The 24,489-nt window shown below is 48.4% G+C and overlaps 1 protein-coding gene across 2 annotated transcripts in view; it reads left to right on the top strand.

The window, feature by feature from the left end:
* Window positions 1-17,051, top strand: part of RTN4RL1 (reticulon 4 receptor like 1) — a 126,047-nt gene extending 108,996 nt beyond the window's left edge. Inside the window, exons 1-2 of one of the 2 annotated variants that reach the window (XM_072639958.1) lie at window positions 12,825-13,176; window positions 13,401-17,050. In XM_072639958.1, the coding sequence (XP_072496059.1) occupies window positions 13,493-14,743 (1,251 nt within the window). In that variant the 5' untranslated portion in view covers window positions 12,825-13,176; window positions 13,401-13,492 and the 3' untranslated portion in view covers window positions 14,744-17,050. Of the gene's footprint in view, window positions 1-12,824; window positions 13,177-13,400 lie in introns of those variants that run through there. The other variant, XM_072639957.1, reaches the window with a different exon arrangement.
* The last annotated feature ends 7,438 nt before the right edge of the window (window positions 17,052-24,489 follow it).

The raw sequence follows: 24,489 nt of genomic DNA, 5'->3' as shown, positions 1-24,489 counted from the left end.
CTTACGAGCTGTGTGACCCTGGGCAAGTCACTTCACCCTATTTGCCTCAGTTTCCTCAACCTTAAAATGATCTGGAGAAAGAAATGACAACCACTCTATTATCTTTGCCAAGAAAACCCCAAATGGGGTCACAAAGAGTCACATACAACTAAACAACAGCCAAATCTTGTCTCTTTTCTTTCCTCTTCTCTCCTAATTCATGAGTTTCCCCCCTTCCTTCAGTCACTCTGCCTCACCAGTCACATCCAGGGGCCTTGGGGAGGAGAAGGAGTAGAAGGGATCTGCAAATAGGAACCTTCTTCCACCCGCTCTGCCAAAAGCTCGGCCTCCCTCCTCAGTCACAGAATATCTGGTTCCTGCTTTCAAGTGGGAAATTGTGAGGAAACTTAGAGCAAGGGGGCTTTAAAAAAAAAAAGCAACCCAAAATCCAACACTTAGATTTTCAGCCAGAGGACCTGGACTGTAGGCAATTTACTTCCCCTGACTGGGTCTCAGTTTACTCATCTGTAAAATGAGGGTCTCTAAGTTCCCTTCCAGCATTTCCCCTGGAGATCTAAGTTCTATAAGGGCAGGGTCAGTGTCTTTGTATCCAAAAGTGCATAGCACATAGTAGGTGCTTAATCAATGCTTTTTGATTGATTGTGGGTAGGAGGGTGGGGAATCAATCATCGAGCATCCATTAATTAGCAGCTATGTACCAGACCTTGTGCTAAGTGCTGGGGAGATAGAGACAAAATGTACCTTACATTCTATAGGGAAAACACAGCAACAAATACCTGTAAAATAGATCAGAATGTAGCTGAGGGGGACGGGGGCGGAAAGGGAGGTGGCACTGGAGCTGAGCTCCCAAGGAAGTCGGGGATTCTATGAGGCAGAGGGAGGAGGGAGGGCATTTTAGGCATGGAGGACAGCCTGGGCAAAGGTGCAGAGATGGGAAATGGAATGTTGTGTTCCAGGAAAAAGAGAAGGACAGTTTGACTGGAGCAAAGTCTAGAGAAAGGGAACTAACATGTAGTAAGTCTGCAAAGGTACATTGGATCGAGGTTGCCAAGGGCTTTGCATGCCAAACACAGGAGTTTGGATGGGATCCTAGAGGTAATAGAAGACACCAGAGATACCAGAGATGGAGGGAGCTTTAGAGAACAGCTGCTGAGAGTGAATTAGCTAAATGCAGACAATTGGGTTTATTTGGAATCTTGAAGGCTCAAAGTTAATGACTGACTGGGCCACAAGGTCAGTCAATCAGTCATTTGTTGGGGCTCCCCTTGGCCCCACCACTGTACTGGGCACTCAGAGGCACAAGAGGAGGATTGAGTACAGGCCCCAGCCTCCTCCACTTGGCACTTAAGACCTGTCACAATCTGGTTCCAGAAACTTTTCTAAATTGAATACACATTACTCCCTGTGGTCCAATCAGATTGGCCTTCTTGTCTCTTACACATGATATTCCATTTCCCATCACCAGGTCTTTGTACAGGCTGGGCCTCATGACAGGAATGCTCTCCTTCCTTATCTCCCCTCTGAGAATTCCCAGCCTCCTTCAGAGCTCAAGCTCTCCATCTCCACCTCTCGCATGAGCTTTTCCCGATTTCCTTCCACCAAATTACCCTTTATTTACTCTGTATTTATTTTGTTTACATGTATATCCTGATAGAATGTAAACTCCATCTTTGTATCGCCAATGCATAGCACACAGTAGGCACTTTAATCAATGCATGTTGATTGATTCTGGTTAGACAAGGATCACACATAGAAAATGTGCAGAGAACAGTGCAAGATAAAGGAGAACGGAGGGCTAGAATGAGGACCTGCCCCGGGAGTCACAGACCTGACCTTGTCCACAGGCTGCTCACATAGGACTCAGGGGGAGCTGCCTGTTGGCCCCAGGGTGGCCTGCCTGGCAGGTAGAGGGACTGGGAAGCCCCTCCCCTGCCCCTACTAAGGGTGGGGAGGAGGGGGCAGGGCCTGCCTCTCTCTCTCTCTCTCTCTCTCTCTCTCTCTCTCTCTCTCTCTCTCTCTCTCTCTCTCTGCCAGTTGATGAAAGACTCCCTGTTTAAAAGCCTTTCATGTGGAAGGCTCAAATGATGAAAAGGTTGGGGGGGAGATGACAAAAGTGCTTCAGGCTTTAGGAAAGCAGAGGCTGCCTCCTGGGGAGACAGAGTTAACTGGGGATCTGCAGGGAAGAGTTCCGGGAGCTTGGCATGATAGAAGCAGTGCTAGATTCTGAGTTAAAGAGCCTGGATTCAAATTCTTCCTCTGCCAATTACTACCTTGGTAACTCTGTGCCTCAGTTTCCTCACCTGTGAAATAAGGGGTTTGGACAAGATGGCTTTGGGGGCCTCTACCCTGGGCAGATTACTGAACCTCTTTTTTCCCATCTAGAAAATGGGGCTAATAGTCATAGAAGCCACCCCCCCCCGGGTTGCCATGAGGGTCAAAAGAGAAAATAATTATAAAATACTTTGCAAACCTCAAAGTGCTATGTAAACGTTTGCTATTATCGTATGTACATTTTGTTTTCCTCTGAGGAAGAAAGCACCAACCTGCAGGGGGTGGGGGGTGCCATTTCCCTGTCTCTCTGTATCCCCAGCATGCTAGCACGTTAGCATGGTGTCAGACAGAGAAAGTGCTAAATAAATACTTACTCATTTCTTGCTAGCCAAGCCTGGGCCTCCAGGGCTGGGCAGATGACAACAGACTGGGAAACAGAAAGAATCCTGCTTTCCTCCTCCTTCAGGGGCTTCCCCAAAGAACTGCACCCCGTCTGTCCCCCAGCCTTACAGGAGCCTTCGCTCCTATCTCTGCGCCCTTCAAGGCTTTGCAGAACATTTTACATGAGGCCCATTGTACAGATGGGGAAACTGAGGCTCTGGGTGGCCCAGCTCATGTTAGAGTCAGGACCCAAACTGACATCTCCCTGATTCCAAGTCCAAGACAATCACCTGTCTAGTCCTGCTCTATGGTTTTTCAAGACGGGGAAACCAAATCACACAGAGCTTTAACACCAATGTCGGGCCACATTGATGATACACACCAGAGGCAAGATTCAAACCCAGATCTTTCTGTCTTCCCTTTGCCACTTTTGTAGAGTCTGGGGTTTGTTGGCGTGGTGGGGGATGAGGGTGGCTGTGGCAGCTTCTTCAGGCAAACCTGCTCTTTCCTCTGAGGTCCCATAGTCTAGTTAAAGGACTGCAGGGATGTCTTGGTCAGGGAAGATGCTTCCTGGGATAGGCCCAGGGGCTGAGGCTGAAGCAGCTACTTCAGGGGCAGCACATCCTTCTGGTCCGAGGATGGAGAGTGGCCGATGCGGTTCCTCCACTTGTCAGTGCCCCATCTTTGTACAGATTTGAACTTGAGAGGCAGTTTGCCGTAGCAGGTAACAAGCAGGCCTCAAAGTCAGGAAGCCCTGGGTTCAAATCCTGGCTCTGATTCATACTGGCTGTATGACCCTTGGCAAGTCACTTAACCCCAATTGGTTTTTTAAAAAAGGTCATGTGGCCTCTCTGGGCCTCAGTTTCTGCCTCTGTAACATGACAGAATCATCTCACTCTTCCAGCTTTAAATCCTGTGCCCAGTCCTCCCCTCATCATGTTCATTTTGCAGGATGAAAAAGGGGTCTAAAGGGAGGGCAGGCAGAAATCTTTGGGGAAAGATGGATGTGAGTAGAGAAAGCTGAAGGGGATGGACAGGGAACTCAGTGTCCCTGCTGACCCCAGGAGTGAGTGGGCAGACAGACATCTGTCCTGGTGATTGATACAAGAGTATGAAATCAGCTTGGTGCTAGAGCGACCCAGACCACATACCTAATTTTATTTCAGGCCAGTGAGCTTTGATCAGTTACCTGGTCCATAGACTACAGCCATGACCTTGACTCAGATGTATGTCTTTGGTCACTAGAGGAAGAGGACAAGATGTACTCCATGAAAGGGGATTCCAATAGGCTGTGAATGCATGTGCACATGCGCACGCGTGCATGCGCACACACACACACACACACATCTCAGAGGCCACCTTGTCCAGACAATCTATACCTCACCAAGAACTCCCCCCTACCCCATGACAACCCTGAATCCAAGTGTGAGACCTCCCCATGCTGCCCTCAACTTTTGGATATAGCTCCAATTGGTTTCCTTATATGGAGCCAAAATCTGTGTGTCTCCATAATCAGCACCCCATGTGGCCAGTTCTGCCTTTTGGGGCCAAGCAGAACAAAGCTAATCCCTCTTCCATCTCACAGACCTTCAAATCCTGGAAAATCATTACCCAGGCTAAACATTCCTAGAGCCTTCAACCAATTCTCTTAAGAACGAATCCCAGGGCTCATCATTCTGTTTGCCTTTCTCTGGATTTGCTCCAGTTTTCAAATTCTTTTCTAAAATAGAGTGTTTAGAACTGAGCACAGTATCTAGACTTAGTCTCACCTGGGTCTGGTACAGTGGGCATCATGTCTTTTTAATGTTAGTCCTATATGGCATTAGCAGATGCCATAATACAGCATAATTAGACCCACCATCTATGCTATGGAGTCATGGTGGACTCACCTTCTGCTCATACCTAGATCTTCCCATGAGTTGGTGTCTCTCTGTGTTTCCTCTACCTTCACTTGATGCTTATTTCTTGAACCTAAGTGAGGGGCTTTACATTTATTGCTATTAAACTCCCAACTAGGTGTGGAAGGAAGCAGAAGCTATTGGGCACACTCCCGGGACTGAGACATTACCATTGGTCAGTACCCTTCTAGCCCCATCCCTTTCTATGCTCCCATCTATGCCCTTAACAAAAGAAGTTTGAATAGAACAGGATGGGATGGGGGGTAGATATCTGGGGCACTCCCCTAAATAACCTCCCTCCAAGCTGATTTTGAAACATTATTAACTACTCTTTGGATCAAGGCACTCAACCAATCCTGAACCTGCCCAATTGTAGCCAACATCTTTCTATTTTATCCACAATGATGAAGGGTCATAGATTTGGGGGTAAAAGGGGCCTCTGAGACTATCCATCCCAGCCCCTCATTTTACAGATTGTAGAAATTTGGCCCCAAGAAAATAGAGCAAGTTGTCCAAGGTCACACAGGGGAGGAAGAGGGCAGAATTTGAACCCAAGCCTTCTGGGTTCAGCTTGGTAGAGGAGTAGCTAGAGTATCAGGCCTAGAGGCAGGAAGACCTAAGTTCAAATCTGGCCCCAGACACTTAACTAGCTGTGTGACCCTGGGCAAGGCACTTAACCCTATTTGCAGAAAACCCCAAATAGGGTTATAGAGAGTAGGACATGACTGAAAAACAACTGAGCAACAAATTGTCTCCTGAAGGCACTTGTTCCAATGCACAGATAAGTCCAAGGATTCCTTGTCACCTTTGCCCATTAGGATATAGATCCATCTCCATCTCTCTCTAACTATCCATATCTATATCTATATATTTCTATCTCTAGATCTATCTTCTATCTAGCTGTCTATCTTTCTAGTTGTCTATCTGTTTATTTGTTCATTCATCTATCTATATGTCTGTCTGTCCATCTATCTCTCTATCTAGCTATCTGTCTATCTGTCCATCTAGCTAGCTAGCTGTCTGTCTATCTTTCTGTCTGTCCATCTGTCTATCTCTCCATCTTGGTACAAGGAGTGTCTAAGATAAGCTCACCATCTTGGTGAGCAGGGGGCATTTGGGCAGGAACCCCCCAGAGATCAGGGCAGGAGGAGGTAAGAAATAGGTGGGCAAGTTCTCAAGAGGGGTGGGAGGGATACCCTTCATTCAAAGGGGGCAACAAGGAGAGGAGGCCCACGTGGGACATGCTGGGGGAGGGAGGACTCTTTGCTTTGGGCAGTGGAGGGGAAGCATGTAAGCTCTCCTCTCCAAGGTTAGTGATTTAAAGCAGGTAAAATGTTTGCACGCTAATCAGACAGGTCAACACCGCCACAGCTCCTCTGTTTATCATAGGATTTAAAGCTGGCCGAGACCTCAGAGGCCTTGTGGTCCAACCCCTTCATTTTACGGATGAGGAAACTGGAGCTTCAAATGCAGAAAGAGTTTCTCCAAGGTCACTTGTGGGTAAGAGACAATGGGAATTCGAACCTTTCTCCTCTGACTCCAAATTCAGGTTTCTGTCCACTGCAGCCCACATATTTCTGTTGAAAGATGCAGACAAAATATGTACTTTAAAGTGCCTGTGGTTCCTGGTGCTGGCCCAGGGTAGCTCAACCCCTCTGGAAACAAATCCAGTTGGACTGGGGGTCAGAAGATATGCGATTTCCTGCCCGTGGACAAGTCACTTGGGGCTCGCTCTGGGTCTCAGTTTCCTTCTGTAAAATATACTCCATCTCTCAGGATCCTTCTTGCTCTTAATTCAGGATCCCACAATCCCCTCTGGCCATGTGTCTTGTTGAAGGAGAGTCAGGTCAGGGTGGGATTGATATCCCCGATTTCAACCAATGAGGAGTGGTTATCCACAATGGGAAACAACTTGGCACAGTGCCTTTGGAACCAGAGCATCTGGGTTTGAACCTGGGTTCTTCCACTTACCTCCCTGACCCTGGGCAAGGGTCATCACCTCTATAAACCTAATTTCTTCCCCTGTATAATGGGGGGGGTGCACCAGATGGCCTCCGAGCTGCGTTCATGATCCTCAATTTGGGAGCTGACAAAGCTACAGAATCCCAGAAAATGGGTCATGATGGACCTTAGAGGCCATCTCGTCTAATCCCCTGCATCACACAGGAATCTCCTCCATATTTTCCCTGATAAGACAAAACTCTTTGCCATTCTCCTCATTTCCTTGGTCCTTTCTTCCTGCCCTTCCCTCCACCTAGGACATCCCCCGTCTTCCCATTCATTGTATTCTTCAAGGCCTGTGTTAAATACCATCCCATCTGTGCATTCTGAGGACAGAGGGATGGGTGATATAGATGATATGAGCTTGGTGTCCAGGACAGGAGATAAAGGAGTGTGTGTGTGTGTGTGTGTGTGTGTGTGTGTGTGTGTGTGACACAGAGACAAAAGACACAGAGACAGAGAGAAAGAAGAGAGAGACAGAGAGAGGAGACAAAAAGAGACAGAGAAGAAGACAAAAAGAGAAAGACAGAGGAGAGACACAAAAAGACAGACAGAGAGAAGAGACAGAGAGAGAGAAAAGAAAGAGAAAAGAGAAGAGAGAGGTAAAGAGACAAGACAGAGAGAAGAAAAGGAGAGACAGAGATGAGAGAGAGAGAGAGACACTTCCCCAGCCACAGGGCTGGAGATGACCCTAGGCTCTGGGAGAGAGGCTGTGCCCACAGAGTGTGAGTGCTGACGGTTCCTAATAATTGGAGTTTACAGAGAGCTGCAAAGTCTACCGAGCTCTTGATATCATCTCACTGGAGCTTTACCTTATTAGATACTGTTTCATGTAGTGTAATGAGGCCTGGAATCTGGAGTCTGAGGACCTGGGTTCAAATCTCAGCTTGGCTACTCATCATCACTTTCCTAGACCACGGATTCCTTCGCTGTAGAATGAGAGGGGCAGACCACATCCCACTCATACTGTGACATCTGTTTTGAGAAGTATTCAGAGGAAACTGAAACTCAAAAAGCAAAGTCAAATATAAGAGGCAGGATGGGGCCTGGGTCTTCCTGATTCCAAATCACTGTTGATTCAATAAATGATTCCTGTGTGCCTGTTACTGATCTGGAGTCAGGAAGACCTGAGTTCAAATCCTACCTCAGACACTCCCGAACTGTGTGACCCTGGTCAAGTCACTTAACCTCTATTTGCCCCAGTTTCCTCATCCATAAAATGGGGATAATAATAGCACCTCTCTTCCAGAGTTGTTACAGCTGTATGGCACTTTGCCAAAGTGCTGCATCAATGCTAGATGTTGTGATTATTATCAGTATCCCTGGACTCAGACCAATCTTGTAATCGAGGTTGAAGACTGGAATGAAATAAGATACTTGTAGCCCCCTTAACAGTTAACAAAAGATATCAGAGCCTCCAAAGTCTAAAGGAGTCCTGATTCTTCTCTGGGGCTGGCCTTTTAAGTCCTTAGGGATACTGGGATGTTGAGTCAGCAGCTTGAGACTTAGCACCAGCACCAATCAAGTCTTAGATTAGGCTTTCCTGCCTTTTAGGGGGAAAAAAATAAATAAACCCTTACCCAACCTAAATGGCAGAGACCTTCCCTGGAAGACGTTCCTACCATAGATGTGATTCAACATATTCATGGGTAAATTCACAATTTATATAAGAGAAACACAGATTTGGGGAGAGACATTCAACTGGGGGAATCAGGAATGACTTCTTGGAAGAAGTAGCCCTTGAGTTGAGCCTAAATGGGGCTGGAGGTTGGAAGAGGGAGAAATGACCAGACTTGGGGCCCCAGCCTGTGCAAAGACACTGAGACCAGAGAAGGACTATTCTGTACAGGGAACAGTAGGTAGGCCCATTTGGCTGAAAGACTAAGTGTAGGAGGAAAAGTAATATGTAAATTCTCTTGGAAAGATGCTTGGAGCCAACTTGTGAAAGGCTTTAAATGCCAGGCACAGGCATTTGTATCCTATTCTTTAAAGGCAACTGGGAACCATTGATGCTGCTTGAACAGATGAGTGACCAGTCAAATCAGCCTTTAGGGCTGTAGGTTTGGATAAATAAAGGAAAGGTGAACCTCAGACCCTAGGGAATTATCCTGGATTGGAAGCTACAAATGAACATGGCCCCAGATGACTCTCTGGCTGACCCTGGGCTGATCATTCAACTGAGTCTCAGTTCCCTCATTTGCAAAATGGGAGTGATTATCACCATCCATTTCAGGAGGTTAGTAGCCTTAAAAAAAGTTTCTAAACTCTAAGGCTTGGAAAGCATTTTAGAAAAGTATTCATTGTTCACATCTGGGATTTTCTTGGCAAGGATACTGGATATTTTACCATTTTTTTCCTCCAGCTTATTTGACAGATGAGGAAACTGAGGCAAACAGGGTTAAGTGACTTACCCAAGGTCACACAGCTAGTAAGTGTCCGAGGCCAGATTTGAACTCCTACTGCTCTGTCCAGCTTCCCCATCTAGGACAGGGACTTTTGGGGCTTTTCTTTGTCCTCGGTACTAACCGCGTCCACTACGGAGTAAACACGCAATAAGTGTTTGTTAATTGATGGATTGTTCTGTAAAAGGAAGTTTCATTGGACAGATGGACTAACGAATGAAAAAGCAGGTATCGTGTTCACATGCACCAAGCCTCTATTAAGCACAGGGCATTTCAATATAAAATCGAAGTCAACCCTTGACTTCTCGGAGTTTGAATTCTAATCGGGGAAACTAAACTAGAGAAGGCGACGCAGTTTAGTTCAGAAAGTTACGGGGTGATGATGGGGCCAGAAGGAAGCGGGTTGACCCACCTCATCCAAAGGCAGATGGGGGGAGAGGGGGCTTTTATGCAGCGAAGGGCTTGACCATCTCCAAAGATCTTTCCAGCCCTAATAGTTTCCGAGCTTATTAGACTATGAACCGGAGGAGAGAGAGATCTTATCTAATCTTTTCTCTCCTCCCCCCCTCCGTGCCTAGCTCCGTGCTCTCCCTACCGGAGGCGCTGGCATGATACTCGCTGGGTTGATTTGACTGTGCTTGCTGTGAAGGAGGCTTGAGCTCAGTAAATGCTTCCTCATTGGCAGAGTTGTCCCAGAGTGGATAGACTGCCTCAAGGTGTAATTAACTGTCTATTACTGGAGGTCTCCAAGCAAAGGCCATGGGGGACAAGTCGTGGGGAGATCTTGTAAAGAGGATTGAAGTTTATTCAGAGCTTGGAATAGATGACCTTGAAACTCACTTTCAGCTGCGTCCCAGGAGACAGGAACATCGGATTTGGTGTCAAGCGATATGGATTCCAATTCTGACTCTGCTTTGTGATTTGCCAAGCTCTGTGTGTGTGTGTGTGCCAATCGGTCTCTGTTATTAAGTGGCTGTGTGAGCTTGGGTAAATGGCTGGCCCTCCCTGGGCCTCGGTTTCCTTAGCTGTAAAATGAGGGGGTTGAATAAAGTGATCGCCAAGGCCCCTCCTCGTTCCAAAGGGATTGAGGGGGAGGGCCCGAGTAGCCCTGCCGGGTCCCCACCTCCCCAACTCGATCTCTTTCCTCCCCCTACCTCTTTCCCAGCCCGAGGGCCCACAGACAGACCCAGGTGGCTCGGGGGGTCTGGAGCTTCCCAAAGCTGCGAGCCGGCCGCTCTAACCCGATTATGCACAAAGCCAATGATCTGCGATGATTTTTATGGGCTGGAAACGTTCTGTGGCTGGAGCGGGGGAAGGCGGGTGGGGGGAGGGGGACGGGAAGCAGCTGTCACTCTCCGGCAGCCCATAACTCCCAACAGCTGGGAGCTGTCACTTATTGACGAGCATGCTGGCCGCAAACGAGGGGGGCGGCAGCGGGAGCAGAGAGGCCCGCAGCGGAGGGAGGCCGGCCAAGGGAGGGAAGGATGAAGGGAGGGAAGGAGGGAGGGAAAGAGAGAGGGAAGAAGGGAGGGAAAGAGGGAGGGAGGGAAAGAAGGAAGGAGGGAGGGAGGGAAGAAGGGAGGGAAAGAAGGAAGGAGGGAGGGAGGGAAGAAGGGAGGGAGGGAAGGAGGGAGGGAGGGAAGGAAGAAAGAAGGGCAGGAAGAAGGAATGGATGGAAGGATAGAAGGAGCGATGGAGGGAAGACAAGCAGAGACCCCATTAATGGCGACTTTCTTTAAAGGCCCCATTCCCCCAACCAGGGAGACCTGTGCTCTGGTCCTATTCCCATCTGAACCCGCTGTGCTAGCCTGAGCATACTGCTTAGCTTGCCTCAGAGAAGGCGCTGACTCTCACTGGAAGTGGGAGTTCCCTGTTTCGGTGAGATTCCTTCCCATCTCCTTCTATAAATGCACATATTTTAAATGTCATAAACCTTGGAGAGAGGCATTGTGGGGTGGGTACAGAGGAGCTAGATCTGGAATTGGGAAGACCTGTGCTCCAGGCAGTCATTCACTCATTCATTCATTCAACATTTATTAGGCACCAAAGAATTGCCAGAAGCGTGGGAGGCACTGGAGAGACAGACAAAAAGGACCACATACACATAAAGGGATAGACCTGTTCCCCAGTGGAGAGACCTCCCAAGTGAGGAAACTCCCTTCACCAATAGAGGTCAGCACCTACTCTAAGGACTATGAGAGGCCCAGGTTTCACAGTCAGTATGTATCTGACCCTGGACTTGAACAAAGTTCTTTCTGGCTCCAAGCCCAGCTCTTCACCCCCCAGATACAAAAAGACACAAAGCAGATACAAATAAAGCAGTTTCAAAGGGAGAACACTAATTAGCATGAAGGGTGGGGAATCTCCACCCTTTAGGGGGCAGAATTTGAGTTGAGACTTGAGGGAGGCTCAGGGACCTCAAAAGATGGTGATTGGGGAGGGAGGGAGTGTGTGGCAGGCAATGGTACAGTTCTATAGAGGGAGAATGACCAGTTCATTTGGAGTAGGGGCTGGCATGGGTGTCCATGGACAGTCTAAAGAACCTCTTGGTGTACCAGCCAACTCTATAGAATAATGAAGTTACAGATGGCTTGGTTGCCAATCTGCATTGGTGGAGAGGGTTTCCATACTGGAATTTCATCTACACTGATGAAATGTCAGGTCTGGACCAAAATTCCAATCATGGTATTTGTCTCATGCTAAGTCAAGATGAGCGGTAAACAGATACGTTGGAATTAGTCAGGGAGAAGTTAGGTTCTGACACAGCCAGCTACAAAGACTAAATAAACCCTGGGGGTTTCTCATCAGTTTCCTCATCTATGAAATCGAGATAGATAGACTGTCTTTGCTGGCTCCCCAGGCTGCTGACAGAAAGGCTTTTGTCCCCTCAGACCAGCCATCTAAGTGTGATCTGCTGTTATTATTTGTGCTGGAGTGGGGGGTGGAGGAGGGTGAGACAAAGGTTCTGAAATGCGCCCCTTCCCCCTAATGCTGCCTAACAAGGAAATTCTGTGAGGAGAAAGAGCCCTCCTTCATTAATAATGCAATGGGAGGAGATCTCCACTTACAATAAAGGCTGATCCACCCTGGAAAGTAGCAGGTAATGATGAACATTTGTAATGAGGCTGGTCTAATCATGGGTGTAGGGCTATTATCAGACCACAGACTGGACACATCCGAAAATAAATTATTTTAAGGATCCATTAACGAATGCCTAATTAATGCCCAATTAGAGAAAGAGCTACAGAGGAAGTGCTCTGGACCAGGGCAAGTGCTCACCACAGCCAGGGCCAGCAAGGAGGCTGAGCATCAGGGGAAATGGAGCGTGGGGTGGGGATAGTGAGGGTCAGGGAGCATGGGGTGAATGCAGGAAAGGAAAACAGAGGCTAGGATGAGGAGGGGAAAGTGGACTGGGGGAGGATGGGGAGTCAGGGAAGCAGAGAGATAGCAGCTGTTTCTGAGGGTCAGCCACCATCCATCCCTGCTAGCGAGAAGTGCCCCTGCACGTCTGCAGTTAATCTTCTGGGGCTGGTGTTCCAGGAAAGGTCCTCCCCCTGCGATATTTTCTGGTCCTTTGACATTCTTCCCTCAAGATATTTGTGGCCAAGGGTGAGCCCTTGGGCCTGAGAGTCAGCTGTGGGGGAAGAGGACTTCCTGCCAGTCTTAGGAGTCATCTGGACCAGCAGCTTCAGCTCCAAGGGCCTTGGTCTATTTATCACCTCACTCTAGAGTGGTTGAGACTATGTGTGACCCGCTTCTTCCCAGTCACAAAGGGGACCCCATGCAGAGACCTTGGGTGGGGAGTGGGGGTAGAGGAAGAGGGGAATAATTAAAGGATAAATTCTCTACCCTAGGCTCTTCAGAGTTGGTGCCCCTCACCACCCCAGCAGCTAAGGGATGTTTGGATTCCATTACCAAGCTTCCTTCTGCCTCTTAGATTCTACAGCCCTGGGACTCCTACCACAAGGCTAAAGGCTGAAGAGCCTTTAACACAAGAGCCTTCCCCCATGCTTTCCCCATTTCACCTTGAGGTGGGTGGGCATATGGCTGGCCCACGGTCACCCTTTGGAAGGCCATATCTTCATTCTCTCTCACTCAGTCCAACCTATCAGACCTCCAAGTTCCCTTCTAGCTCAAATCTCTGATGCCACCCTGTACCCCATTCAGGGGCTCTGGGAATGAAGGCAAAGGAAGAATGGACCCATGGACCTGAACGCGGGCAGGTGTGCACTAAGTAATTGAGTCAATGCTGGGGTGGAAGACAAAGGTGAAGGTTCTCAGGAAAGGATGATTGGGCCTCTAACCCTAACCCTAAATGCCTTGGACTCTAATGCTAACCTTAAGTGCCCCAGACACTACCCCTAACCCTAAATGCACCTCTGCCTCCCCTCCTCCCGCCCCTGCCCTCTCCGGAGCCCCCTGACCTAGCTCTCCTCTCTCTGCACAGGTCACTATGTGAACTTGTTCCTGGTACTTTGTGGTCTGGAGCTCCAGGTGGGCATCTGTTGCCCTGTGGACTGTGTGTGCTACCCAGCGCCCATGACTGTCAGCTGCCAGGCGCATAACTTTGCCGCCATCCCTGAGGGCATTCCCGAGGACAGCGAGCGGGTCTTCCTGCAGAATAACCAGATTGGCTTCCTTCTCCCAGGGCACTTCAGCCCTTCCATGGTCACCCTCTGGATCTATTCCAATAATATCACCTCCATCGACCCTGACACTTTCAAAGGCTTTGTGCACTTGGAGGAGCTGGACCTGGGGGACAACCGCCACCTTCGGACCTTGGCCCCGGAGACCTTCCAGGGCCTGGTCAAACTCCATGCCCTCTACCTGTACAAGTGTGGGCTCAGCTCCCTGCCTGCAGGCATCTTCAGTGGCCTCCACAACCTCCAGTATCTCTACCTGCAGGACAATCACATCGAGTTTCTCCAGGATGACACTTTTGTGGACCTTGTCAACCTCAGTCACTTGTTCCTCCATGGCAATAAACTCTGGAAACTCAACCAGAACACCTTCCGGGGCCTGGTCAATCTGGACCGCCTGCTCCTCCATGAGAACCAACTGCAGCTGGTGCAGCACCGGGCCTTCCATGATCTCCAGAGACTCACCACCCTTTTCCTTTTCAACAACAGCCTCTCTGAACTTCAGGGGGACTGTCTCACCTACCTAGGGGCCCTGGAGTTTCTCCGGCTCAACGGCAACCCCTGGGACTGTGGCTGCCGGGCCCGGTCGCTGTGGGAATGGCTGCGGAGGTTTCGGGGGTCCAGCTCCAGCGTGCTCTGTGCTACCCCTGAGACGATGCAGGGCCGAGATCTGAAGCTGCTCCAGGCCCAGGAATTCAGGAACTGTACAGGAGCTGAGTCTCTGCACCAGCTCAAATCCCACACCCTCGCCACCACTGATCGGGCAGCTCGAAAGGAGCATCACCCTCCCCATGGTAGCCCCAAGGACAAGGGGTCCCAGCACAGCTTACATGGCCACCAGCCTGGCTCCCGCCTGGGCTCCAAGAAGTCCGGAAAGAACTGTACCAACTACAGAAATCGGAACCAGATCTCCAAACCAGGGGCTGGTGGGGCCCGGAAAAATGGCCATGAGGTCCAGGACTATGTGCCCGACTACCACCACAAGTTCAGCTTTGACATGATGCCCACAGCACGCCCCAAAAAGAAAGGTAAATGCGCCCGGAGGACCCCCATCCTTTCACCCAGCGGGGTGCAGCAGGCCTCCAGGGGCAGCGCTCTCAGGGCCTCCCTCCTGGCGTGGATCCTGGTGCTGGCAGTTACCCTCCGCTGATAGCTTGGGAGGGCAGTTGGCACAGGGCACTGCCACCTATCTACAAAGGGACAGAATTTCTTTTTTCTTTTTTTCTACATGGAGGATTTGCCAGTTTCAGGGAAAGGATGGCGGAGGCTTTGGCCAGTCTCTGTCCATGGCCGGGTGGATTATCAAGCCCAAACTGTACAGCACCCACAGTGGAAGGGGATTAGAGGCATTACCAACCCAGCTGTCACAAATGGCCCTGTCTGAGCATCCACTGAAACTGCCAACTCAAGGGAAGAGATTAAAAAAAATTTTAAAAAAGACACAAGCTAATCCTTCATTAGCAACAACTGGACAAACACACAGACAGGAGCTGTGTTCCCTACAAAATCCTGTTAATTTTAAGGGGGTTTGAAAGACCCCACGCTTCTGGGATGGAGCAAGAAGGCTCTAAGGGAAAGTCCTGAGCCTGTCCACACAGAGGACGACCCTCACGTGTACAATCCTGGGACCACCCTCCCCCTCCTCCTTGGGCCCCATGGAGTTCAGGCCTCTCACATTCCTGTGTCTCAGGCAACGCTGGCCTATTAGCACTTGATTGCTGGGCTCCTGGGGGGCCAACTACCAAAGGAGAGGTTGTGAGAGGCTGGAATTTAGGACTTCCCTGGGAGAAAGGAGGCCCTTGCAGAAGGTGGGGTTTCCTAACTGTTCACTTATATATATATATTCTCTCTCTTTCTATATATATATAAATGCACAGGTCTTCCCCCTTCAGTTATCAAACTGTACATCTTATATCATGTTTATAAACTATATGGAAATGATACCTGCTGAAACTAAGGATTGTATTGGTGAATTTTTAGTGGGGGAAAATCTCAATAATTTTTTTTTGGTCTAGAAAAACTTGGTAGCCATACTTACAAAACCTGACCCTGATCCAGTCCAAGGTTAGGGGGTGATCGTGGAGGAACCAGAAGGTGGCAAGAGTCACTTCAGGGGACCAATGTTCTTAGTGGCTTAGAGCGCTTTTTATATGCAATGAATTCCCATCTACCTCCCCTCCCCCCAACACCCCCTCACACCTCCTGGAGCAGCTTCTGTGCCCAAGGAGGGGAAAGAAAACCCAACAGCTTGTGGGCTTCCTAATGAACCAGGCCCCTGGGGAATGAACAGAGTGAGAATGGGGAAAGGAAGAGGGTCGTTTTATTTATAAACTGAAGAGTGAAGCCGTTTTAAACAGTGTTAGTCCAACAGGTGTGGACAGCGTAGTTAGCCTAGAATTCACCTATGAGGGGGGCAAAAGGACAGAAGCAAAGAGGTTCATACCCAGTTGTTAAACCCAACCCAACCGAATCCAACCCAATTGATGACTTTCCTTAACACAAGAAAACCCTGGTAGAGAAGGGGACTATGCAGGAGGGCAGGAAAACCATCAGTGTCCTAAGGGACATTGGACACATCACCATCAAGCATTACTGTGTTAAGTGCTGGGGTACAAAGAAAGGCAAAGCCAGTCCCTGCCCTCAATTCTAATGAGGAGAGCAGGCAAATAACCATACATACAGTGTGAGTGTAAGTGGCCAGTACCTTCCCTCCTTGGAGGGAAGGAATTAGCAGTAAGAAGGACCTCAGATACTAACCTAGATTCAAGGGGTCCCTGCAGGACACAGCCCAAGAAGAGGGGGCCTTTACTACATTGCTTGAAAGCTATGTCTCCTGATTAACACACTAAGGTGGTTTTAAGATCAGAAATACCAAATGGAAAAAACCTGTCGCTGTTAAGAGGAATTAAGATGGGGAAGGAAATCGAAGGTAGGATGAGAGTCCATTCCTATCCTTGATCCCAACACTGGCTGGAAGCACCCCCCCCCCAACCTTAGCACAACCCCACCTCACCCTACCCCCCCCCCAAAACATGAAGGTTGCTGATATTTTTTCTGCATTTTGCACAAACAGCAAACACAAATTTCCCCATCGGAGAGGTTGTAAGATGAAAGAAACACTGAATCCAATTAGGGAGAGAAAAACAATAAAAAAAATTATCTTGGACAAGAAAGCTCTGTTTTTCATTTCCTAACCCAACATTCCTGAAGGAGTGACAGATCTCTGGGCTTGTGTGGGGCCTGCAGAACCTGGGCACAGCACTGAGAAAATGGCACGTTTGCTGATGAATTGGAGACGTGTGGAGCAGGGCACGTTGACTCATAGGGATGACAAGAGAAGGAAGGGGGGGAGAAAAAAAAGACAGAAAAACCACTCGTTCTCCAGATCTTCCCTCGCACAGAACATGATTCACTCCCCACTTGCTGCCTGAGCTGGGTCGGCACTGCTTCTGCTGTCCCTCTGCTGAACAGGCTGGTCCTGGTTCCTCTGGCCTGTTCCCAGAAGTCCTGGGACCAACTGGCATTGTAACTCAGGCTTATCCTCTCCAGGGGGGTCTCCATGGTTGGAAGGGGAGAGCCATGTCCTGGGGTAGAGGGGGCTCTTTTAGGGACCTAGAAATGCCATGCCTCGCCACAGGAAAGCCCAGGAGTGTGGGGAACTGGAGGAAGGGAGGGATCTTCTCGAATGGGGTGGTAGGACAAGGGAGCTCAGTTGCATGGATAGGTGCTCCCAACTCTTAAGGCTTAAGAGAAAGGAACAGATGCCCAAAAAGCAGGGAAGGAATAGTCTGTCTCAGATCTGGACAGCCAAATTCTGGTTATAAGACTTGAGACTTCCAAAGACCCAAAGAAGCCAGGACAAATAATCTACAGTCTTTAATCACTCCCCCCAGGGGTCCCCCTGTTCTAATTGGTGGCAACGCAACAGTCTGGCCATCCCTTACAACCAGAGGATATTGTTACGTTCCTTATTTCATTTCTAACTTTGGACATCAAAGCCCTCGGTGGGAAAATGAAGGCTATAAGCACTTTATTAATTTTTTTTAAAAGACCTGGTAAGTCCTGTAATATGAAAAGTGAAATGTCAGTACAAGGGATGCTAATGTTTTATAAATGACCCAGCTCCATCAGGCACAGCAGACTCTCGCGGCCGAATGTTATTAGAGGAGAGGCAGTGGGGCCCAGAACTCGAGTTATATTTTTAGTAGCTTTTCCTCTAAGAGGTAGAGGAAGTAAAGTCAACTCCTCTGTGTATTACATCACTTGTCAGTCAACAACTTACATTCTGAGCAGTAAGAGGACGCTGCTGCCAACAAACCCAAAGGAGGATGACAAATTGGTTGATAAGTGAGGGCCCCTTTGCCCACTAGACTTGAGGATTCTTCCTCCAGGCTGCTGCCCGCTCTGCTCTTCATCCTGGCCTTTTCTTTGCTGCTGGGGAGGGGGCAGGACTCATAGGCTATAAGCTTGGGGTACCTCTGTCGGTCTGAGTTCTCTGGAACCCTCGAGACTGCCTTTATCCTCCTGGGCACTCCATCATGAAAGACCCTGGCTGTGGTGTTCCAGCCTCCATCTCGTTCCCCTGGAAATTCTCTTCTATTATCTGAATCTTTCCCTCTTTTCCCCCTTTCCCCCAACACCCCACTTCTCTCAGCAGACTGTACGAAAAAGTCATGGGTCAGGAGTGGCATGGCCCTCCTTCTTTTAGGCAGCCCTCCAACTCTGTCTGCCTGCTCTCCACCATGGCCTATTTCCACCTGGGTGCCTTGCCCTGAGATGTAGGACTCCCCTCACCAAGTTTCCATATGCTGGCCCAGTAGCACACATGCTACCCCCTCCCCCTCCTCTGGTACTTGCCAACATTTCACTATCAAACTTCCATCTTCTGTTTAGGCAGAGCCTTCCATCTGTGCCAACAAATTGGGACTGTTCCCCAGAAATCCATCCGGGCCGGAGGCCCATTCCCAGACACCTGCTGCTTCTCAAAGTAGAGGATGTGTTTGCTAACGACTCTCTGCCTCACTTTGCTTCTCTATCTGTACCAGCTTCTCCCTGCCCATCAAAGACACCCATCTGCCAACCCTCCAACCCCCAGCTCTGGGGGACTTCCCGATCTCAAGAATGGGATTAAAAGAGAACTCATCACCTTTCCTAGTAATCCCCTAGATTACTCTTCTGCCCCAGGCTGTTTACCATGGAGGAGCAAAGCACTCTAATACTGCCACTGGCCAATGAGGTGACTTGGGTATCTTCCACTGAGCTGAGTGCAAGGTAGTATTACTTTATGGGAGATTCAAGAGCACAAGATACGGGGGACCTGCAGTCTGGGTGGGGAGACAAGACCTGAATAAATGTGTAATAATACAAGATTGCCTTGACAAGGACCAAACCAGGTATTCAGGAGGGTGAACACAGTCGGGGTTGGGTGGCCAACGCAGGGTTTGAGAAGAAGGCGAGGCATGAGTTGGAAGCTGAAGGTTGTGTTCCAGGCAAGAGAAAAGATGTAAGAAGATGAAGAGAGAGGAACATGTGTGCTCAGGGTAGGGAACAGGGAACAGATATGCCTGGCTAGAAAAAAAGGGTGAACATACTAGACCTAGTGGAGCTCTGGTTGGGAAGGTAGCTTTTGGCAACATTGTGGAGTATTGAATGCTAGGCTGGCTCATCTATGTTAAGTGGCTGTTTCCTCTCAGCCTACCACCAGACACAGTGAGGCCATAGTTAAGAATCTCCAAAGTAGGAGTTCTTAAACCTGGGGTCCACCAACTTGGTTTTTTTTGTAATTTAATTTTCAGTTCAAATTCTCTGAGAAGGCAAGAAAATAAGAGCCATTACAAATACATATGCATGTGCCAAATAAATTTCATTAGTCATGTTTTGGAGACATTGTCGAGAAGAGGCTTGTTCAAGTGGGGGCTGGTCATACCAGAGGCAGTGTTGGGAGAGTGAATAGCACGCTGGATCCGGAGTCAGGAAGATGTGAGTTCCAATCCTGACTCTGATACTAATAATCATACATAGCATTTCTACAGTGTTTTGAGATTTGCAAAATACTTTACATATATTATTGACATTCACCAAAATTACCTTATGAAGTAGGTGCATGAACTTGTTAAAAAATTTTTTTTTGTTAACTATATTTTGATACAATGGGTTTCCTTTGTAATCCCATTCATTGTATTCTATATATTTAAAAACATTATTCCAGAAGGAGTCCATAACACAAACACAAGGCTAAGAATCTGTGTTTAAAAGTCTTCTCTCCCTCTCTTTACTGGGTCTCTGAGAGGGCAGAAGCTGCAGCTGCAGCTGCCAAGGCCTGTGGGGTGCCTCTGGAGAGGGGCGGAGGTCTCCATGTGGGGGAGCCATTGATTTCAGAGGTGCACAGCTCTCCAGTGGTGATGGAAGACAATACCTTGTGGTAGTCCCATGGAATATATGCCCATCTCTCTAAAATGAGAATGAAGGACAGTCTCTGACCTGCTTTTTATTGCTTCAGCCTAATGAGGAACTAACACTGAGAAAAAAAAAGTGGATGCCAATCTGAAAAGACAGAGCCCTGACCAGGTATGTGCACCCATGGACCATTAGCACGAAAATGACAGGGCTCCCATTCCCCTTTTCCTCACTCCTCAGGGTACAGCAAAATTTGGAACCAAGGAGATTGTCTCTGTCTTCCGTAAGTGTGGGTTCTGGGCTGAAGTGGACCCGGTTGTTCCCTATGTTTCTCTCCTCCCTGTCTGGCTCTTCCCCAACCCCAGCTCCAGCCCCATCTTCCTTCTCTTTGAAAAGTCAGCCTCTAAATAGCTGTTTAACCAATCAGCCATTACTCTATCCCATGTCACCAATTCCCTCCCATCAGTTCGTAATGGGCCAATTTTCCCTTTTACCTTCTGTCTGCTCAGAGAATATCTCAAGAACCTTTGATTGTGTGTTAAAATATCCTCTGCAATTCCTTGCTCAATATCTCTTTTTGCTCCTCTAATTGTTCCTTTTAACTCCCTACTCCTTCTGTATAAATCTTCCCATCCTCCTCCTTTCCAGGTTGTTAATAAATACAAGTTCTAAAAAATATATACATGAACATCTATTGTTGGTTAAATAACTCACAGCAAATCTAAGCCACCATCCGTCTAGAGTTATTGCTTGCGATAGCACAGCCCAGAAGAAATCATCGATGCAGCCCAGTGCCCACCTGCTCTCCCAGAGTCCTTGCCTGACTCTGGCGAAATAAGGGAAGTTAATGTTCCCAGAAAGGCCGCCTGGTGAAGGGGGACAAGGATGCCCCAGGGGCACCTCTTACAGCAGAGTGGAGAAGGGAAAGGAAGTGCATGTACCACAGCCAGGAAGCCAACCCGGTCAGGGGAGGATCTGCAGGAGTGAGGGGTTTAAGATTAGGAGGGCCCTTGTTCCCGAACAGTAGAGAATCTGAGAGGCATTCAACTTTGCTGGTTAAAAAGCCTCTTACCTTCAAAGAAAATAAATCCCCACCTCCCCCATTCCCCCGACACCTATGGAGGCCCAGTTTTCAGCCATGTGGCCAGTGTTTGCTCCTCATTAGATCTAAAAATAAAAAAAAGCAGGCAGGACAGAGCCATCCTCCGATCTCATTTTAGGGAGATGGGCACATATTCCAAGGGGCTTCTGCAAGGTGCCACTGGAGAGTGGCACCTCTGAAATCAGTGCCCCCTCATCCCCCCCTCCAGAGGCACGCCACAGGCCTTGGCAGCTGCAGCTGCAGCTTCCGCCCTCTCAGAGCTCAGTAAAGGGAGAGGGAGAGGGAGATATATTAAACTCTTCAATCTCTGTAAGTGTCTTTTCCCATGAGGCAGATGCTAAGGAAGAAGAAAATGTGAATGCCCATATAGCACAGGTACAAGAGTCATCTAGAGACAGCCCTGGGTCACCTCTCCAGTATTAGAGGATGTGTGTGTGCATGTTCGTGTGTGTATGTATGTATGTGCATGTATGTACATATGTGTGCACATGTACGTATATATTGGTGTGTATGTGTATGCGCATGTGTATATGTATGTATGTGTGTGTTAGAGGGAGGGGAGATGTGCAAAAGGAAGTTAGCTTTCCCTTTCAAAGAGATGTGGCAACACACACACACACACACATACACACACACACACAGAGCCTCCTTAACTAAAGCTGAGGATGTTTAACTGTTTTTGGGTCATGGATCCCTTGAGCACACAGTCTGGTGAAGACTATGGACTCTCCATGTTTTTAAATGCATTCACAACAATACATAGAGTTACAAAGGAAATTAATTACATTGAAATGAAGGTGTATTTTTTTTCCTATATACCAATTTCATGGACCCTTTAAAATTTACCTGCAGGCCTCTCAGAGGTGTCTGGACCCCACATAAAGCATCACTGTACTAGAGTCAGGTAGATGCTAGAAAAATTCCAGGTGGTAATCACCAAACCAGGCTTTTGGTGGTATAAAAAAGAGACACAAACAATTGAACAGGCAGAGATGTACACAGTCAGTCAAGAAGCATTTATTAAATGCTATTAGGTATGCTGCTAAAGATATAAGGGATACAAAGGCAGGCAAAAATAGTGTCTGTTCTCAAGAAGCTTATATTCTCATGGAGGAGACAAGATGGAAATAAATAGGTACCTACAAATACATACAGAGTAAAGAAACAGACACTTCAGACAACAAAGGTGATAGACAGAGAGGAATAGATAAAAAGAGACAGAAGAGAGGAGGGAGACAGAGAGAGCCAGAGATACAGAAAGTGAGGTAAAGGGACAAAGAGAGACACAAGGGGACAGGAAGATAGAAAGAGACAGAGACAGAGAGGGAGGAAAAGAGAGAGTGATGGGGGGAGACAGAGAGAGAGAGAGAGACAGAGAGAGAGAAGTCCTCATCCTCACCCATCACACAACACATATATAAAAGTCACCGAGGCAACATGTCTGCCAATCATTCTCTGAGCACCCCTGAGTGGATTGTGACACTGTGTGTGTGTATGTGTGTGTGTGTGTGTGTGTGTGTTCAACAAAGATGTGTCTTGATCTCCAGACAGAGCAAAGGTGCCTTTCCAGAGGAGAGTCTGCGGCCCTGGATAGAGGCCCTTGGGGTCCCACCTCCCACTCCTAATGACCTTCCTGCTGGTTACAAGGGCAGTCGGAACGGGAGGAGGGGGGTGGTAGTGGGGGAAGCACCATTTTATCCATCCTTCCCTCTTGCACCTCATCCCTGGGCCTCAGTACCGGCAGCTACCTTCTATGCACTGGCCCTGAAGGGAATTTATCCTAATCCTGGAATAAAGGAAGCCTGGGACGGAGACTGTGCCCTGTGGCCAGGGTCTCCAAAAGCCATTAATTCCACCCAAACCTAGCTGGTCTGCCATCTCTCTCCCAGGCCTACTCCATTGACATTCTCCCCCAGTGCTCAGGGTCACAGAGGTCTCCAAGGTGTTTTTATTCTTTAGCCAAGCACCTGAGCCTCCAAGGCTCTGGGGACCCTGACCCTCACCTCTGCTGCCTGGAGTGTCTCCTTTCTCGCTGCTTCATCTGTGGTATTTAAAGCTCTCCCGGTGAGAGTCTCACACTTTGCAAGTCTAAGGTACAGACTGTTCTCAGTCCCAGAGTCTAAGCCCCTTTCCAGAGGCAGGCCTTCTTGGTGTGCTGGCCTCTGATTTCACTAGAGTATATGAGGAGAGGGGGCCATCCCCACCTGGCCAGCTCATACACAATTCAGATGACAGGAAAGCAGACAGACAGATGTCTGGTCCAAGTGGAAGACTTAGCAGGGCTCTTGGCAATAAGGCTTCCACATTTCCTCTCCCTCAGACCCCCAAGCCTATGAGTCCAAAGTGACCACTTTTCTCAGGAATTCTGTGGCTCCCTGCCGGCCTCCTTCCCCTGGCCTCTTTCACCATAACACCTCGCCTGCAAATCGACTTTCGGGAGTCCCTCAGGGACAACGTGTGAGGCTTCAGCTGTAATCGCTCCTGTGACTTCAATGTCTCACTCCCTGGCCAGAAGATTTATCAGGCCAGACAGCATGCCAGTCAGAACCTCCCCAGGGCCTCCTGGACACCTCCCCTAGAGAATCTCCACCCTTGGCCTCCCTTCTCTTGCTGGCCTAATTTCCTAGTCCTTGCTCCAGTCAGTATGAGACAAGACTTCTGCCTAATACTGGCCACTTCATGGCCCCCAGTATCCCACAGGGGTTGAAGACAGCAATGTGCCCAGAGTCACGGAACTACCCAAAGACTCCCGTGAGTAATGGGACATCAAACATATGATCCTGATGCGGCCATGGTAACTTTGGGTCCTCATCAGCCCAAGGTGCCAACTGCCAACTTCATCCATGTGACTAAGGTAAAAAAATGTAGTCATTGGAAGTCGCCACCCCGCCCCAGCTCTTTCCTTTCCCCATCTCCCTCCACTCCTAGAAATTCCAGAATTACTGCCCCATTCTTTAGAGGCAAATTGATCTTGTTTACAGGCAATATTAATCTGGTGCTGATGAACTCACTTTAAAAAAATATATTTTGATAATTCTTCTTCAATATAATTTGTCATTCTATGCATTTAAAAACATTGTTCCAAGTAAAGACTCATAGAAAGAAGAATCTTCATCAGATTGCCAAAGTGGCCCATCACACTAAAAAGGTTAAGAGCCCATTTTTATTGTTTTAAAGTTGTGTCCGACTCTCTGTGACTCCGTTTGGAGTTTTCTTGGCAAAGATACTAGAGTAGTTTGCCATTTCCTTCTTCAGCTCATTTAACAGATGAGGAAACTGAGGCAGGGTTTGCTCAGTATCTGAGGCCGGATTTGAATTCAGGTCTTCCTAACTCCAAGCCTGACACTCCATCCACTGTATCACCTAGCGGCCCTAAGGACCCATGCTCTAGTTTGGGG

Source organism: Notamacropus eugenii, chromosome 2 (assembly GCF_028372415.1).
Source record: "Notamacropus eugenii isolate mMacEug1 chromosome 2, mMacEug1.pri_v2, whole genome shotgun sequence".
NCBI classification, from domain to species: domain Eukaryota; kingdom Metazoa; phylum Chordata; class Mammalia; order Diprotodontia; family Macropodidae; genus Notamacropus; species Notamacropus eugenii.
Note: the sequence above shows the minus strand (reverse complement) of the source record. Positions and strands in the feature narration are given on the sequence as shown.